The 15,490-nt window shown below is 45.7% G+C and overlaps 2 protein-coding genes across 2 annotated transcripts; one reads left to right on the forward strand and one right to left on the reverse strand.

Annotated features, from left to right (window-relative positions):
• The first annotated feature begins 6,228 nt into the window (after nt 1-6,228).
• Nucleotides 6,229-8,390, forward strand: H1-2 (H1.2 linker histone, cluster member). The gene has a single exon (XM_058736014.1). The coding sequence runs from the start codon at nt 6,281-6,283 to the stop codon at nt 6,920-6,922; it is 642 nt and encodes a 213-aa protein (XP_058591997.1). The 5' UTR covers nt 6,229-6,280; the 3' UTR covers nt 6,923-8,390.
• Nucleotides 8,391-14,893: 6,503 nt separating this feature from the next.
• Nucleotides 14,894-15,372, reverse strand: LOC131515273 (histone H3.1). The gene has a single exon (XM_058736018.1). The coding sequence runs from the start codon at nt 15,346-15,348 to the stop codon at nt 14,938-14,940; it is 411 nt and encodes a 136-aa protein (XP_058592001.1). The 5' UTR covers nt 15,349-15,372; the 3' UTR covers nt 14,894-14,937.
• Nucleotides 15,373-15,490: the final 118 nt, after the last annotated feature.

The following is a 15,490-nucleotide window of genomic DNA, read 5'->3' on the forward strand; positions in this document are numbered from 1 at the left end:
ACTACATCAATATTAACTCACTAATTCTCATGATCCTATGAATCAGGTACTATTATCGACGTTTACAGATGAGAAAACTGCAACATAGAGAAAGGAATTAACTCGTCCTGTGGCAAAGTTGAACTTGAACCCAGGCATTCCAGCTTCTGGGACAGTCATTTTGAGAAATGTACTGTGCCACCTCTGTATCTTTCTTGGACTATTTGATAAAGTTAAGAGGAAATATAAGTGCCACTCCCATGAACCATGAAAAGAATACGAAATCTATGTTTTAATTGAAGCATAGCTACAAATCCGTAGGTAAACTAGGACCAACAAGAATTTGGTCCCAACGAGGATTTCTGTTTAACCTAAGCCCGCTTAGGTGAGTTTGGTAGTAACAAATTCAGGGTGACAGAGTACCTTGGTCCCTCTCACGTACTGGCAACACCGTCTTCCCTGACAGCCAGACCTGCCTGCCACTGAAAGTGTGCGTGCACCTGACATACAGAAGGCAGGGACTGGGTGACTGTGTGAGTGTCATCATAACCGTTTCCCATGGAGTTTCGGGCAAGGAGTGAGCTCCAAAAACAGCAGTGTGGGGGTAGATTCTGACTGACAGTGACGGTCCTGGGTTATGCTCACCTACCACTCCCCAACACACACACTCACAACTGCATGCGTGTACACACACGCGCGCACACACACACACACACACACACATCTCCTTTCTCCGATGCCTCAACTTCATCTCGTCTTGTTAGAACCTCTTCTTAAAGTCTTCCTTGGGGTAGTACCCGGGTCGTGTGACCTTTCAGAGGCTTCCAGGGGAAGCACACATAATTGGAAAGAGTGAACAAGCCTGATGGATGGTCTATTCTCACCCCCCTCCAAATTAAGGAGAGAACCAGCTTTCTCAGAGTCACCCCCAAAACAGCAGAATCCCACGGTGGGCAGATCTAATGGAAATACACTTCAGGTAAGAGGCAACTGTGTGTTCAGCGCCGTCTCAGGAACTATATGCATGTTACCTCATTTAATTCTCACTATATTCCTTGGGGGAGGTGCTACTCCATGTTACAGAGGAGGAAATGAAAGTTGGGAAAGCCCGAGAACGTAGCAGGTGGTATCCTATACTGTACATTATATATACAAGCCTATAGTATATAATATAGATTAATATGCAACATATGCCATCTGTTAATTATGTATAATTCTAAATAAATAAAATTAATTAAAAAAAATTTTTTTTTAACGTGTATTTATTTTTGAGACAGGGAGAGACAGAGCATGAACAGGGGAGGGTCAGAGAGAGGGAGACACAGAATCTGAAGCAGGCTCCAGGCTCCGAGCCGTCAGCACAGAGCCCGACGCGGGGCTCGAACTCACGGACCGCGAGATCATGACCTGAGCCGAAGTCGGCCGCCCAACCGACTGAGCCACCCAGGCGCCCCTATAAAATTAATTTTTTATTTAATGGAAACTACCAAGTGCATTTAGATATACATTATTAGTTCAACCCTCAGTTTTAATTTCTAAAGTGGTTCATATGTCTATATTCGTGACCTTCACTAATGAGATTTGGGGGGCGCCCTACTAATTTTTAATAGTGTAAAGGAGTCCTGGAATCTAAAGTTTGAGAACCACTGCTCTAGGCTGAAATCGAATGTCTTATTTTCCCAGTGGGTTTGGTAAGGATTTGAAAGCGAAGGTGTAACCAGCACGGTAACATTTTAATTTTTTTATTCTTCCGTTTTCTCAGTGGTTTTGGTCTTTCCCACCAGATTCATCACACAGCATGATATTTATGCTTGTCTCTGACTGTCCCACCAGTTACAGCTCTTTGAGAGGAGACACTTTGCTGGGCTGCTCTTTGCTTTTATTATCTCTTCCAGTGTCTTTTGCTTGACAAGTGCCCTGTGTGCGGGAAGCTCATGCATGGCATCGTGATGGGCTAGGAATGAAACAGCAATCACACATCCTAACAAATCTATCAAAACTTGTACGTCCGTGTTTCCTCCAAAACAGTCACTGAGTGAGGCTATACCCTCATTCCGATTAAGGCTATTGCCTAAAATATGTCTGCATTTTGTGCATCATCACTGCCTTCATTAGAGACCTAGACTAGGAAGCTGTAAAAATGTATATAATCTCACTGTTGAGAAATCCTCTTGAGGGTAGGTTTGACTTCTGAAACAGCTTACAGTCATTTGAAAACACGCTTAAAGAGTGAGGTGGCAATGAATGAGCTAGTTTCCTGCATCACTTATGTGGTCCTAAGAGCAATTCCAAAATGTCAGGTGAATATATTCTGGAATGTGTCGTTCCCTTGGTGATACTCCCGATGCATTTATTAAGCACCAATCATGTGCTTTACTATTACGTTCTCGGTTTCCCCAATGTCTTTTAAGGATGTGTCCGGGAATAAACATACAGAAACGGTGGTCTCAGCCCTTAAAGTGCCCCACGGGCTGGTGGGGGAAACATTTTGGCTCAGGTCTGACCCCCTAATCGTTGGCCATTTGCCTGCAGAGACTGGGTTATTTGCTTGTGGGGCTAAAAAGCAAGCACACAGACTGGAGGGCCTACAATCTTCTTTAGGCCACTCTCCTGAATCTCTTTCCTGCATATTTTTTCTCAGGCTGCCCTCTATTATCAGCCTCAAGGTGGACCCAAGCACGAACACTTTACGCCCTTGGGCAGGCAGGCCAGGAGAGCGGCTGGTATCATTAGAGCCCCATCCCTCGTGAGTCAGGAAAGAGCAGGTTTTAATCGCTCCCACTTGGGGCCTGTAACAAGGTTCATTAATATCAGGTTAGCTACCTTCAAAAGCAGACAGAACCCTATTCTGGCCTGGTAAAGGGAGGGGCCGTGCACCTGCTCCAGCAACCCCCCTCACTGTCCTTATGTATTTCTCGCTGTTCAAGTCTCTCCCCCACACCCTCTGTCCAGCTCCCATGACAGCCTTTTGGACTGGCCATTCAGCTCTGCGTAATTAGCTCTGTTCACCAGCTTTCCAGATCTGAGGCACATGAAACGAAAGCAGCCAACCTGTAATATCCAGAACGGGTGTAAATACAAGAATACACAATTGACCGCATCGCAGTATTTCTGTCCTCACTTTATTGTTGGCCCCCTTAAGACCATCAGTTTTGAGGGGGAAGACCACACCCTTCACCTGAATTTTCCCCTGGAGGTAATTTTAATAGGCTTCTGGTGGCTCACGGGCTTGTCCCAGATCTAAGGTCACTGTAAGGTTGACAGTCAAAAAGTTTTGTATCTCCCGAGTTTTAGAATGGTTTCTAAAGGTTCTGTTTTAGAGCGCTTGGAACAAACCGAGGAACCGAGCGTCAGAGTATGCTTTTCAAGAAGTTAAAAACACAAGTCTCATACAAGTACTGTTTAGAGTGAGCTCATGCCTGGGTCAAAGAATGTTATGTCATTGACAAGGGAGCAAGCAGGATGGCAAAGTTGGGTCAAAGCAGGACACAGGAGAATGAAATACGCATTTGGGCAGGAGAAGGTAAAAGGCGGGAAGGCAGAAAAATACAAAACTGGTTAATGTTCTATTAAGCAATACAATCATCACTTTTAGGGTTGGCTTTTCTACTGAAAGGAGTTCACGTGCCTCTCTACTGGACAAAACACTTATTAATGTATCAACCCTCTATATGTGACTGTCTAATTTTATATACTTTGGGTGTAATCAAAGAGTAATTATGAATTCAAAGTTACCTTTGCCAAAGCCGTGCTGCCCAGAATGGTAGCTGTTGGTCTTATGTGGCCAGGGAGCACCTGTAAGGTGGCTAGCCTGAAATGGAATATTCTATGAATGTAAAATATACTAGATTTGGAAGCCTCACGATGTGAAAAAAAAGGGAATATAAACCATCATATTTTTAAAAATACTGATTACATGTTGAAATGGTGATAGTTTGGATATATTGAGTGAAGCAGAATATATTATTAAAATTAAACTCATGTTTCTTTTTATTTGTGTCACGTGACTACTAGAAAACGTAAAATTACATACGTGACCCACATTCTATTTGTGTAGTATTGCCTTAGAGCATCAAATGACTTGCAAATGAACTTAGACAATTTTCTAATACAGCTTGGAAGGACACAAAGAAAGAGTTTTGCCTTATTTTTCATTTTTGGATAGCTTTTCTCAACATGAATTCCAAGAATCTGGAGAAGATCAAGAATCTTGTTTCTCTGCCTTCTGGTCTCTACCCTGTGGCCAGGAGGTTGGGAGCAAGACTGAGTGGCTGGTGTCTGAATGACCTGAGATCTGGACGTCAGACTTGCCTGTAGGGAGATGTGTTTTGATTGATTCAACCCGAGTGATCATATTAGAGAATTGAATCACAGGAATCGAACTTATGTGCTGTTGATGTATAAATCAGGACACCAACTGATGGTGAGGGGAGGTCCAGTGACCTGGCAATCAAGATTCTACATTGCTATTTTCCTGGTGGGTACAGGACATTTCACCGAATTTCAAATGGCTGGCGGGGGGGGGGGGGGGGGGGGGGAGGGACTCCTTGTCCATAGAATCAGAGCAAAGTGCATGTTCTTATTTGATTTCATTATTTTGATGCCAAGATACATTAGTGTGATAAAAGTGCTTTAGTTGTTCAGACACTTTCAATAATTTCTTACGATTCCTATATCCAAAATCACGGCAAGGGATGGCAGGTCTGCAGTGGTTTTCTACGGCTGCTAATTCATCCATCACTAATCTCATTAGGCTGTTAATTCTCAGAGGACATGATCAGTAGTAGACTCGATTTCCGAATGTTGAACAAACGTTACTCAGCGAAACTTACATGGAGTTATCCTTAGTGTAAAAATGCCTCATTTTTTTTTTTTTTTCTTTCATCACTGAACTTAAGTTGTATAACTTTTTTTGACCCCGGTCCAAGGCTGGCATCTTTAACACATATTTTCATGTGGCTGTATATTTGAATGGGAATTTCGGGTAAGTTGTAATACTTCCTTGGTCCCTAAAAGACAAAGCAAACTTTAGAATGGAATCCGAATGACCAGCACCACCAAAGGGCATGAGAAGGGGTAATCTTACCAACAACAGAAAAATGGTATAATAACTTACGTGTTTTAGGACTTGTCCTCTATTTCTATTTAAAAATTTGCCATCCGTTTTGTTTTACTTCGAATCTCCAGTTCATCTTATAAAAGTGTATCACATTAATGTTAGCTGCTTTCCTTCCATCGAAGTCGTCGAATTCCCAGTTAGAGAGTGTCCTTCTATACCATAACATGAGTTACATGTTGTTACTGGAAGTAATCTAGAATTTTCACGTGCTGAAGTTCATGTCTTTATTGGAACATATAAAAATAAATAAATAAATGCTTGTTTTCTTTGGAAAGAGATCATCACAATGTCTGTAGCTACCAAGTCTATTGAGGATTCTTTGCAGGCTTAGGGGGTCTCCCTTCTTCCCTTATTATCTCTATTCTTGAGGGTCAGACCCCCTGCCTTGCACAACCCAGAGGGGAACCTGAGATCTTTTTTAAAAACTGCCCAATTTCTCGCCTTTGGAGAAGTGAAGAGTGCCCCGCCCCCATCTACGAAAAGACGGAGTTGATAAAGAATTTCAGTGTCTTCAAATCTAAGATTTAAGTCTCTAACCCCCCACGGTCCAGGACACCCCCCAAGGCCTTTGGACCCCCTTTCATCCAACCCTAACTGCTTTGGACTGGCCCGGGAATCCTTGTCCCAGTCCACGGTTCCTGTGGGTCTGTGCGCAGAATTCACAGAGGACCTGTGTTACTTCCCTCGCGAAGAAAGAGAATTATCGTGAAAATTTAGGTGGAAACCATTTCGTTTTTGTCTCCCAAAGAAGGCAACCATGTGCCCAACCACCCCTGAGAAAAAGAACTTTCAGGGGCAAAGGAGCGAACAGGTAATTTAAGAGAAAAACAGAAAGTGGTCTCCCACCGTCCTGGACTTCCCTCGGAGTTGGGGGAGTTGGGGGCTCCTGGACGCATCGCCTTTGGGGTTGCGGAAAAAATAAATGGAGAGCCCGGAGCCTGAGGCTTCTCGGATCCTTTTCCGACCAAAGCCGGGAGATTTGGTGCGGGGTATTTTAACATTTTCCCCCTTTTGTGAAGTGGAACAAACACAACTTGGGCGCACGGCGGCGGCTCGGAGCCTGCCAGCCAGGCGGGCGAGCGGAGCACCAATCAGCGCGCGCCTGCGCTCTATATATACGGCGACCCGGCCCCGGCGCACCCACGGCGCTCTGCCACTTGTCCCCGGTCCTACAGCCTCAGCATGTCGGAGACCGCTCCCGCCGCTCCTGCCGCCGCGCCCCCCGCGGAGAAGGCCCCCGTCAAGAAGAAGGCGGCTAAGAAACCCGCAGGGGTGCGCCGCAAGGCTTCTGGGCCACCGGTGTCCGAGCTCATCACCAAGGCCGTGGCCGCCTCCAAGGAGCGCAGCGGCGTGTCGTTGGCCGCGCTCAAGAAGGCGCTGGCGGCCGCCGGCTACGACGTGGAGAAGAACAACAGCCGCATCAAGCTGGGTCTCAAGAGCCTGGTGAGCAAGGGCACCCTGGTGCAGACCAAGGGCACCGGCGCCTCGGGCTCGTTCAAGCTCAACAAGAAGGCGGCGTCCGGGGAGGCCAAGCCCAAAGCCAAGAAGGCGGGCGCGGCCAAGCCCAAGAAGGCTGCCGGGGCGGCCAAGAAAGCCAAGAAGGCCACCGGGGCCGGCACTCCCAAGAAGAGCGCCAAGAAGACCCCGAAGAAGGTGAAGAAGCCGGCGGGGGCTGCTGTCGCCAAGAAAGTGGCCAAGAGTCCGAAGAAAGCGAAGGCTGCCAAGCCGAAGAAGGCCGCCAAGAGCGCAGCTAAGGCCGTGAAGCCCAAGACCGCCAAACCCAAGGTTGCCAAGCCCAAGAAGGCTGCACCCAAAAAGAAGTAGGCTTTTGAAGAACGTCTGCTTCTGAAACCCAAAAAGGCTCTTTTCAGAGCCACCACCGATCTCAAAGAAAGAGCTGAACCTTCTAATCCTGTCCCTTTCTCCCTTTAACCTTTGGTTCTAGGTGTGGTTGGCAGCTACAGTTGACGCCTGCCGGAAAGGGGCGGCGGGGGTCTCGGCGCCGTCCTAGGGCTCGTCCCCTGCCCAGCGGCATCCCGGGTGGCCTCCCCCGCTACGGTGCGGAAGCGCTGTCCCGGAGGCGCGCACTCGCGCGCCAGCCCCGCCCCGCGCCAGGCCATCGAAAACAACCACAAATCAAGTCAGCCAGTTCCTCGGTCTCCAGGAATCCCCCGATTGGGTTGGAAAGCCGTTCAAAAGTCCCGCCCTGCTCGCGGGTTGGCCCACTCTTCCGGCCCACGCTTTTCATCGCGTGTTTCATTGGGTGGAGGCCGGCCTCTTGTGTATTCTGTGTACGTTTCGTTTCCAGTGGATTGATTGTGCCTTTTACGCCCGGTAAGTGTGTCCCTGATACCTCGGACACTTCCCATGGTTTGGAAAGTCCACCTCGTGTCCGGGGACGGCCGCAGCACCCCACCGGGGAGGAGACCGTGCGGGCGTCCGTGCCGCGCGCTCCCGTGGGCCAGCCCGCGCGCTGCGGCCGCTGAGGACCGCGTCTGGACCACCGCGCGGCGGCGGCGGCGGCCACCCTGCCACCGGGCGCCGCTGGACCGGCGCCCTTCTGTCCCTCGCGTCATATAACTTTGTGCAAAAGTGTGATGGATTGGAGTGCATCACAACAACCCTTCGTCGGCCATCTTGTCCCGGCAGCGGGTCACCGAGCGTCGTTTTAGGTAGACGTCAACATCTAAACGCCGGAGATGCTTTCAACGCATTTTTGCGCGGCCCGAAGTCCCAACGGTTTCTACGCGAGTAACGTACGGGTAAACCTGGGAACGTATGCATGTGTGGGGGTGAAGTGATGTCTCTAACGAAGGCCTTTAGTTTATCTTCACGGCGGAATCTGCGGCTTCTTTCATACTGATGGCGTTTCTTCTGGGCAGAGGAAAGTCCAGCGTCGTGTTTTATATTCTGGTCAACACGGATTTTCCTGAGACAAGTTCCAGGAACCGGGGCTTCTGGAGACCCGAAGCTCAGTTCTTCGCCCATTGCCACAGCGACTGATGTAGTCGTTAAGTAACTTAGATTAATTTCCCCCCATTACCGGTAGTGACCACGGAGTTCATTCCTGCCCGCACCGTTCCTTCCAACGGAATGGGATACTTTAATGTTCGTTTTCATGTGTAGAAAGACCCTTCTTTGAGAGCACAGCGCACCCGCGCGCGCGCATTCACGCCAAGAAAGTTTTCCCATGGTTTGTTTCAATAATTTTTGTGTTGTCAATTTCACTTTAAAAGCAATTGAACCCCCTGTATTTTGTTACAAGGTTTAATAAATGCGTACGACTCTTCCATTTCTGCTTCCTTTCCCCTCCCCACCTCACTCCCGTTGGAGATGCCAACCGTTATCATAGGCTAAATTCCATGGATAGGTGGAGTAATCCTAGGTTTTCTACTTTGTCCCTTTGATCTTTCTGGTCATTTCTCCACTGAGATCATACTGTTAAGTATTGTTCACAGCACTGTCTTCAATGCTGAGAATACATAACCCATAGTAGGTACTGAAATAAAAATGGAATGTTTGAGAAACTGAGATGTTATAACAAGAATGTTTGAGAAACTGAGATGTTATAACATGACCGAGGGAGGATAGAGCTCATTCCCTGTCGTTGCTCTTTTTTTTTTTCCAGAATGTCCTTGTTATTCTAGTTTTTGTTTATTTATTTTGTTTCTCGAAATGCACTTTAAGATGCTTCCTCCCTCCCACCTCACCTCTTCACCCTTCCATTACACATAAACACACACACACACACACACACACACACACACACACACAACCTCAATATCCTCGTTTTATTGGGATGGTGTTAAATTTACAAATTAATTTGGGGAGAGGGTGTTTTCCTGTTCAAGAACATTTTGTTTTCACATCCCTCCCCCCACCCCAATATTTTGTACCTGTGGAGAATGTTTCAAATTTTCTGCAGACAGATCTTCATATTATATATTACCCTTTATTCCCAGATATCTTGTCATCTTTGTTGCTGTTGAAAATGACAACCTATGAGATTTTTGATTCCTTTGGGGCCTGGCACACTGAAGATATCCAGTAATGGAAGGGATCTATGCCTAGTGAATGAACAACCTCTAGAACAGTCCTGTCTATAGCCAAATTAACTAAGGAAGAAAGAAACAGGTGAATCAGTTTTAATAACATAATTTAGGGGCACCTGAATGGCTCAGTCCGTTAACCATCTGACTTCTGCTGGAGTCATTATCTCATGGTCTGTGAGTTTGAGCCCCACATCAGGCTCTTCAGATCCTCTGTCTCCCTCTCTCTCTGCTGCTCCCCCACTCTCTCTCTCTTTCTCTCTCTCTCACACACACACTCTCAAAAAGAAATATTAAAAAAACCCACATAATTTATTTAACCTAACATGTCCAAAATATTCTTGCTCAGCACAAAATCAATGTAAAAATATTTATGAGAGATTTTACATTCTTTTTTGTTTCTCATATTCTGTCTTTGGAATCTCCATGTATTTTACACAAACAGCACATCTCAGTTCCTACGTGGCTATTTCAAGAACTCACTTAACTGTATGTGGCTCATGGCAGCCTTACGGACAATAAACTCTAGAATGCCCTCTGGTCCCAAATATCCTGCTCTTCTCTAGCCTCATCCTTGGTTTAAAGCTTTCATATCAGTGGGTCTTGATACACACTGTCCTCCGTGGACCTAAACTTTTTACCTTAAAGGGGGTTGACCGGTCCAAAAGTCATTGGGCCAATATGAACCAATCAAAAATTCTCTGTTCAAAAACTGGAACTGAGTTGCAGAAATTGAGGTGACCTGATGTCAGGGGCTGGGAGTTTCGTCTGTAGGAGACACCGGGAGGTCTGGTGAATCAAAAATGCCGAATGGAGCCAAGGGCAGAGCACAGAGGAGAGATGCATAGAGCTTCGTTCTCTGGGTTCCTAACGTGGGGATTCTGGGTCCTCTGAGCCATCTGTACTCCTGTCACTGGGGCAGGAGCCTCCCTTGGCTCAGGTTGGGTCAAGTTGCAGCAACCAGGAGACCCAGTTAAGACACTTAAATTTAATCACAGTACTTGTGCTAAGTACTATAAGTACTTGTGCTAAGTACTCATGTTTTCAAGTCCACACACTTTTTAGGTTCATATACTTACAATGGATCCTAACATTGAATGTCTCCTGCAAACATATTTGTATAGGTAAAGAGCACCCTTTTACTATTCAAATGAAATGTATTCCTCAAAAACAAATATTGGCCCTTCTCTAGCAAGGGTGAGGGGAGAGTTCACTCACAGAGAGCTAAAAGTTATCGTAAAAACCTCTAATTTTGCCTAGACTTTCGATAAGACCTTCAACAATATGTTTCCTTGATTTTGGCCCATTCCCTCACGGGTGTCCACAAAGTTGACTGGCTTAGGTCTAATACTGTAAGCCATTCATTAGACTCTACATTGGCTGCTTTAAGAAAAAGGTCCTTGTCTTGATTTTTAGTTTATGAAGTCTATATTTTATTTTGACATTATTAATGTTATCATTTTCAATAATCTACTTATTATTATAAAATAATATTGACAACGGCAATAATATATTCAAATAATTGCCCAAACATGGCTGACTACCTAAACTTGGCGATGATTACCGCATCAAATAAATTGCTGATTGATAATTCAACATGAAAATTCATGATCTCATGTCCACGTACGATAAAAGTGTAACTCAGAAATTACAGGTTAGGGGCGCCTGGGTAGCTTGGTCAGTTAAGCGTCCGACTTCGGCTCAGGTCATGATCTCACGGTCCGCGAGTTCGAGCCCCGCGTCGGGCTCTGTGCTGACAGCTCAGAGCCTGAAGCCTGCTTCAGATTCTGTGTCTCCCTCTCTCTCTGCCCCTCCCCTGTTCATGGTCTGTCTCTCTCTGTCTCAAAAATAAATAAACATTAAAAAAAAAAGAAGAAGAAAAGAAAAAAAAGAAATTACAGGTTATTTTAATGCATTATACCCACCTTTTAAAATTTTTCTGCGCATACACAAGTGGTCTCGTGGCTGAAAAATTAAATATCCTATTACTTCTCGTAGGCAAATTTCTAGGTGATTCTACGCCTAAGGGAAATATAGAGAGTAACTTTGGGTTGAAATCCAGGCCAGAGATGAACAGGTTGGTCCAGTAAAAGGCAAGGTGACATCATTAGAGGGTTTCAGAGTACAGCTGCGATTTAGGGTACAGTGGGAACAACACTGCTGTCGAGAGCTAGCAATTCCTGAGTTCTAATTTACAACGTGCCAAGCATTGTCGGGGAGAAGTCTCCATTGCTTTTCTTTTTTTAATGTTTGCTTAGTATTTTTGAGACAGAGAGAAACAGAGTGCAAGCTGGGGAGGGGCAGAGAGAGAGGGAGACACAGAATCCGAAGCAGGCTCCAGACTCCGAGTTGTCAGCACAAGAGCCCGATGCAGGACTCAGACCCACCAACCTTGAGATCGTAACCTGAGCCGAAGTCAGACGTTTAACAGACTGAGCCACCCAGGCGCCCCTCCATTTCTTTTCAAACACCTTCTTATCACAGCACTCAAAGGTAGGTGTCATGATTACTGAGGACTGGTGATATTAAGAACATAGCTAGTTAGGGGCACCTGGGTGGCACAGCCGGTTAAGCGTCAGACTTCGGCTCAGGTCATGATCTCACGGTCCGTGAGTTCGAGCCCCGCATCGGGCTCTGTGCTGACAGCTCAGAGCCTGGAGCCTGCTTCGGATTCTGTGTCTCCCTCTCTCTCTGACCCTCCCGCATTCATGCTCTGTCTTTCTCTGTCTCAAAAATAAATAAAAATTAAACAAACAAACAAACAAAAGAACATAGCTAGTTAGTTTCTGCTCAGTGAGCAGGTGTCATCACCCTTTGCAGAGTAGTGCTTTTCCTCAGAAATACAATAGGAGTCACATAGGTTATTTGAAATTTTCTAGTAGCCACATTTCAAAAAGCGAAAAGGAACAAGAAAAATCTATTTTGATAGTACTTTAATTCACTATTATAGAAATATTATTTCAACAAGTTATCTAATATAAAAATACTGAGATTTTTTTTTTTTAATTCTATTTTTCAGACAACTCTTTGAAACATGGTACATATTTTACACGTAAAGCTCATCTCGGTTTGGACCAGCCACATTTCAAGTGCTTCATAGCCATATATGGCTAGTGGCTACTATCTTGGATGATATAGTTCCACAGTAACTAAATACTGTGATGAAAACACAAGCAAATAATTGCTCTGTAGTAGAATCCAGATGTTTCCAAGGAAATGATTATTCTGAGCTGGTCCTGAAGCCCAGAGAGCATCCCTGAAAGGTGATGTTTCTTCTATGCATCGTATGCATTTCCCCTCATACTAGGCCACTGGCCAGAGGACTCTGATAACAGAACATAGCCCAGGCCAGGCCACTGCATTTCCCACCCATCCACTAATTTGTGAGTCCGAGGGAGCCTTGAGGAGGAACTGGGTCTAACAATCCATTTCCAGGAAGTCTTATTGGTCCGAAGATATTTAGTGTGTGGGTTTGGTGTGAGGTTGCTTGTCAATGATATCTATTATGAATCTGGCCAATTAAAGTAAACTCTCTTGGGCTAACGTTCTTCCTCTATAAAATGGAGACAGTGAGAGAACCTGATTTTCAGGGTTGTATTAAGAATGTTCTATAATAATGCAGGCCAATCGGTTCATGTGCTACTTGACCCATGGAGAACTAGGAGACAAACTCCAACGAAAATGTGGGGACCTCTTCCATGGAACCTTCTCTAAAGGAAGATGATATTCAGCCCAGGCTAGATCAACACCATCCTGCAATATTGTCCCAGGGAACTCACCGCGATACTGAAAATGTTCAAACTGCTCAGAATTGACTTTATCTCCTCCCCACTAACTTTTGTTCTTCTGGTAACTCTGAGAATGGCACCACAGTTCAAAGCATCATGCAAAGCAAAGCTCTTTCCCAGAGGCCTAGAGTCATCCCAAACCAGTGATTCTCAACTCCTAAGGTGCTAGGCTGAGATGTTAGAACAGAGTGGTAGCAGGGCATGGGAAAGCCATATATAAGTTAGAACAACACAGCCAGTGATCAGAAGCAGGTTTACCCAGAAGCTAATGAAACTCAAATATTAGGCGCAAAGGTCTGAGAGGGGCTCTTGGGACTGTGTACACTGGGTCTCATTTTTTTGCAAAATTTCAATGTTAAAATATTTTCTTCCCAGCCGGTTAGACTTGTTGTCTATCGGAAGTTAATCTTCCCTTTCATTACAGTTCACCTTTTGTCTGATTATGGTGAGATACTGAAGAACATATCTGGATTTGGGTAAGAGAAAATGGAGTTGAATGTATTTGGGTAGGGGTTAATGAGATGAGCAGTGCGATTTGCAGATGTGCTCATATATAGTTCAGTTCTAGCCAATCTGAAGTAAGAATGGCGTCAAGGAGTTTTCTCCTGTTCATGGACAAACTCAGCTGGATTACAGACAAGAAGATGTTGGACTCCTGTCATTATATGACATCTACATTTTCGTAGCGAACGTGCTGGCAGTGAACGTATAGTACAGCCGAGTCAAGATTTGAAATGTACAGAACGGGAAGCTAGTCCATGAAGAAATCCTCTAAATTTTACAACTCACGTATGCAAGAAGCTTGACAGGATTTTCTAAATTTGAAAACATTCTTACACATGACATTACCAATAATGTGCTTTGAAGTTGAAAGTACTAAGCGATCAGGAGAACAAAACAGTTTGTGATCAATCGTGCTGGAAGAAATACTGAATTCTCTTCCTATTGTCTATATAGAAAATAGTACAAAATAACTGTCGAGTGAAGATGAAGTCGGAGTATGCGGTCAAAAAACAGGAAAATAAGCATGATAAGGTTGTATTCGAGAGTTAATAAAATGTGCTATTCTTCTGAACTTTGTGATGGCTATGGTTTTATTTTTGCAAAACTGGAATTTGGCTCATCTTTCCATTATAAATTAATATTCACTGCCTAGTTTTGTATTTGAAATTTTGAATTGTAAGTGGTAAGAGTTGCCAAGTTGTGTAAATTTTAGGCCTCAGAAAAAGCTTACCTAGCATCAGTTCATTATACTTTTAAACTTAGGAAATTAACAAGGAAATTAACACTTAAGTGGATGGATACTGATCATGCTATTAGGTTCACTTCTATTATGCTAAGTGGACCAAGGACAGGAAGTACAGGAGATGGTCAGGAGCTCCTACAAACTCACATAACTAAATGTTCTCTTTTATTAAAGCCCAACCAGGTAACAATGAATCCGTGGAAGTGCTCTTTAGAGAATGGCACTACAAATGAAACGCCCTGAAGGGGGCGCGCCTGGGTGGTTCCGTCGGTTAAGCTCCGACTTCCGCCCAGGTCAGGATCTCCGGGTCCTTGAGTTCTCCTTGAGTTCGGGCCCCGGCAGGCCCTGTGCTGACAGCTCGGAGCCAGGAGGAGCCTGTTTCAATTCTGGGGTGTCTCTCTGCCTCTCCACCACTCGCCCGGTCTCTCAAAAAATAAACATTAAACAACTCCCTGGAGAACTCAAAGCCAATTAAAAGCTTACTTTGTCCTCAATTTCTTGTATGCACGTCAAACTGGTCCAAGTTGTGAGTAACTAGATGTATATTCAACAAGCCGCCACGTGAATGACAAATCACTTAATAGAACGGACTGGGGAAAAAGGGATATGCAACGCTCAGATACCGAACATGAAAAACATCCGCAAAGGACTATTTCCATAGCGGCTCAATTACGCCAAGCAATTAAAAGTTACAGGTACTTTTAAGAGAAAGTGTGGGTGGCTCTGAAAAGAGCCTTTTTCAACCAAAAACCGGCCTTACGCCCGCTCCCCGCGGATGCGGCGCGCCAGCTGGATGTCCTTGGGCATGATGGTGACGCGCTTGGCGTGGATGGCGCACAGGTTGGTGTCCTCGAAGAGCCCCACCAGGTAGGCCTCGCACGCCTCCTGCAGCGCCATCACGGCCGAGCTCTGGAAGCGCAGGTCGGTCTTGAAGTCCTGCGCGATCTCGCGCACCAGCCGCTGGAACGGCAGCTTGCGGATCAGCAGCTCGGTGGACTTCTGGTAGCGGCGGATCTCGCGCAGGGCCACCGTGCCGGGCCGGTAGCGGTGCGGCTTCTTGACGCCGCCGGTGGCCGGCGCGCTCTTGCGGGCCGCCTTGGTGGCCAGCTGCTTGCGCGGGGCCTTGCCGCCCGTCGACTTGCGCGCCGTCTGCTTCGTGCGAGCCATCTGAAACAACGAAGAACACACAGAACCTGGTGGGCAAGGGCGAAGTTCCCTTTATATACAGTAAGAAGCATTCTGATTGGTCTTGTCATTTTTCAAAAGAACCGCGCGATAAAACCATTGGTCGAGGGGTAATTAATTACTG

The sequence above is a fragment of the Neofelis nebulosa genome, chromosome 6 (genome assembly GCF_028018385.1).
Source record: "Neofelis nebulosa isolate mNeoNeb1 chromosome 6, mNeoNeb1.pri, whole genome shotgun sequence".
In the NCBI taxonomy this organism is placed as follows: Eukaryota; Metazoa; Chordata; class Mammalia; order Carnivora; family Felidae; genus Neofelis; species Neofelis nebulosa.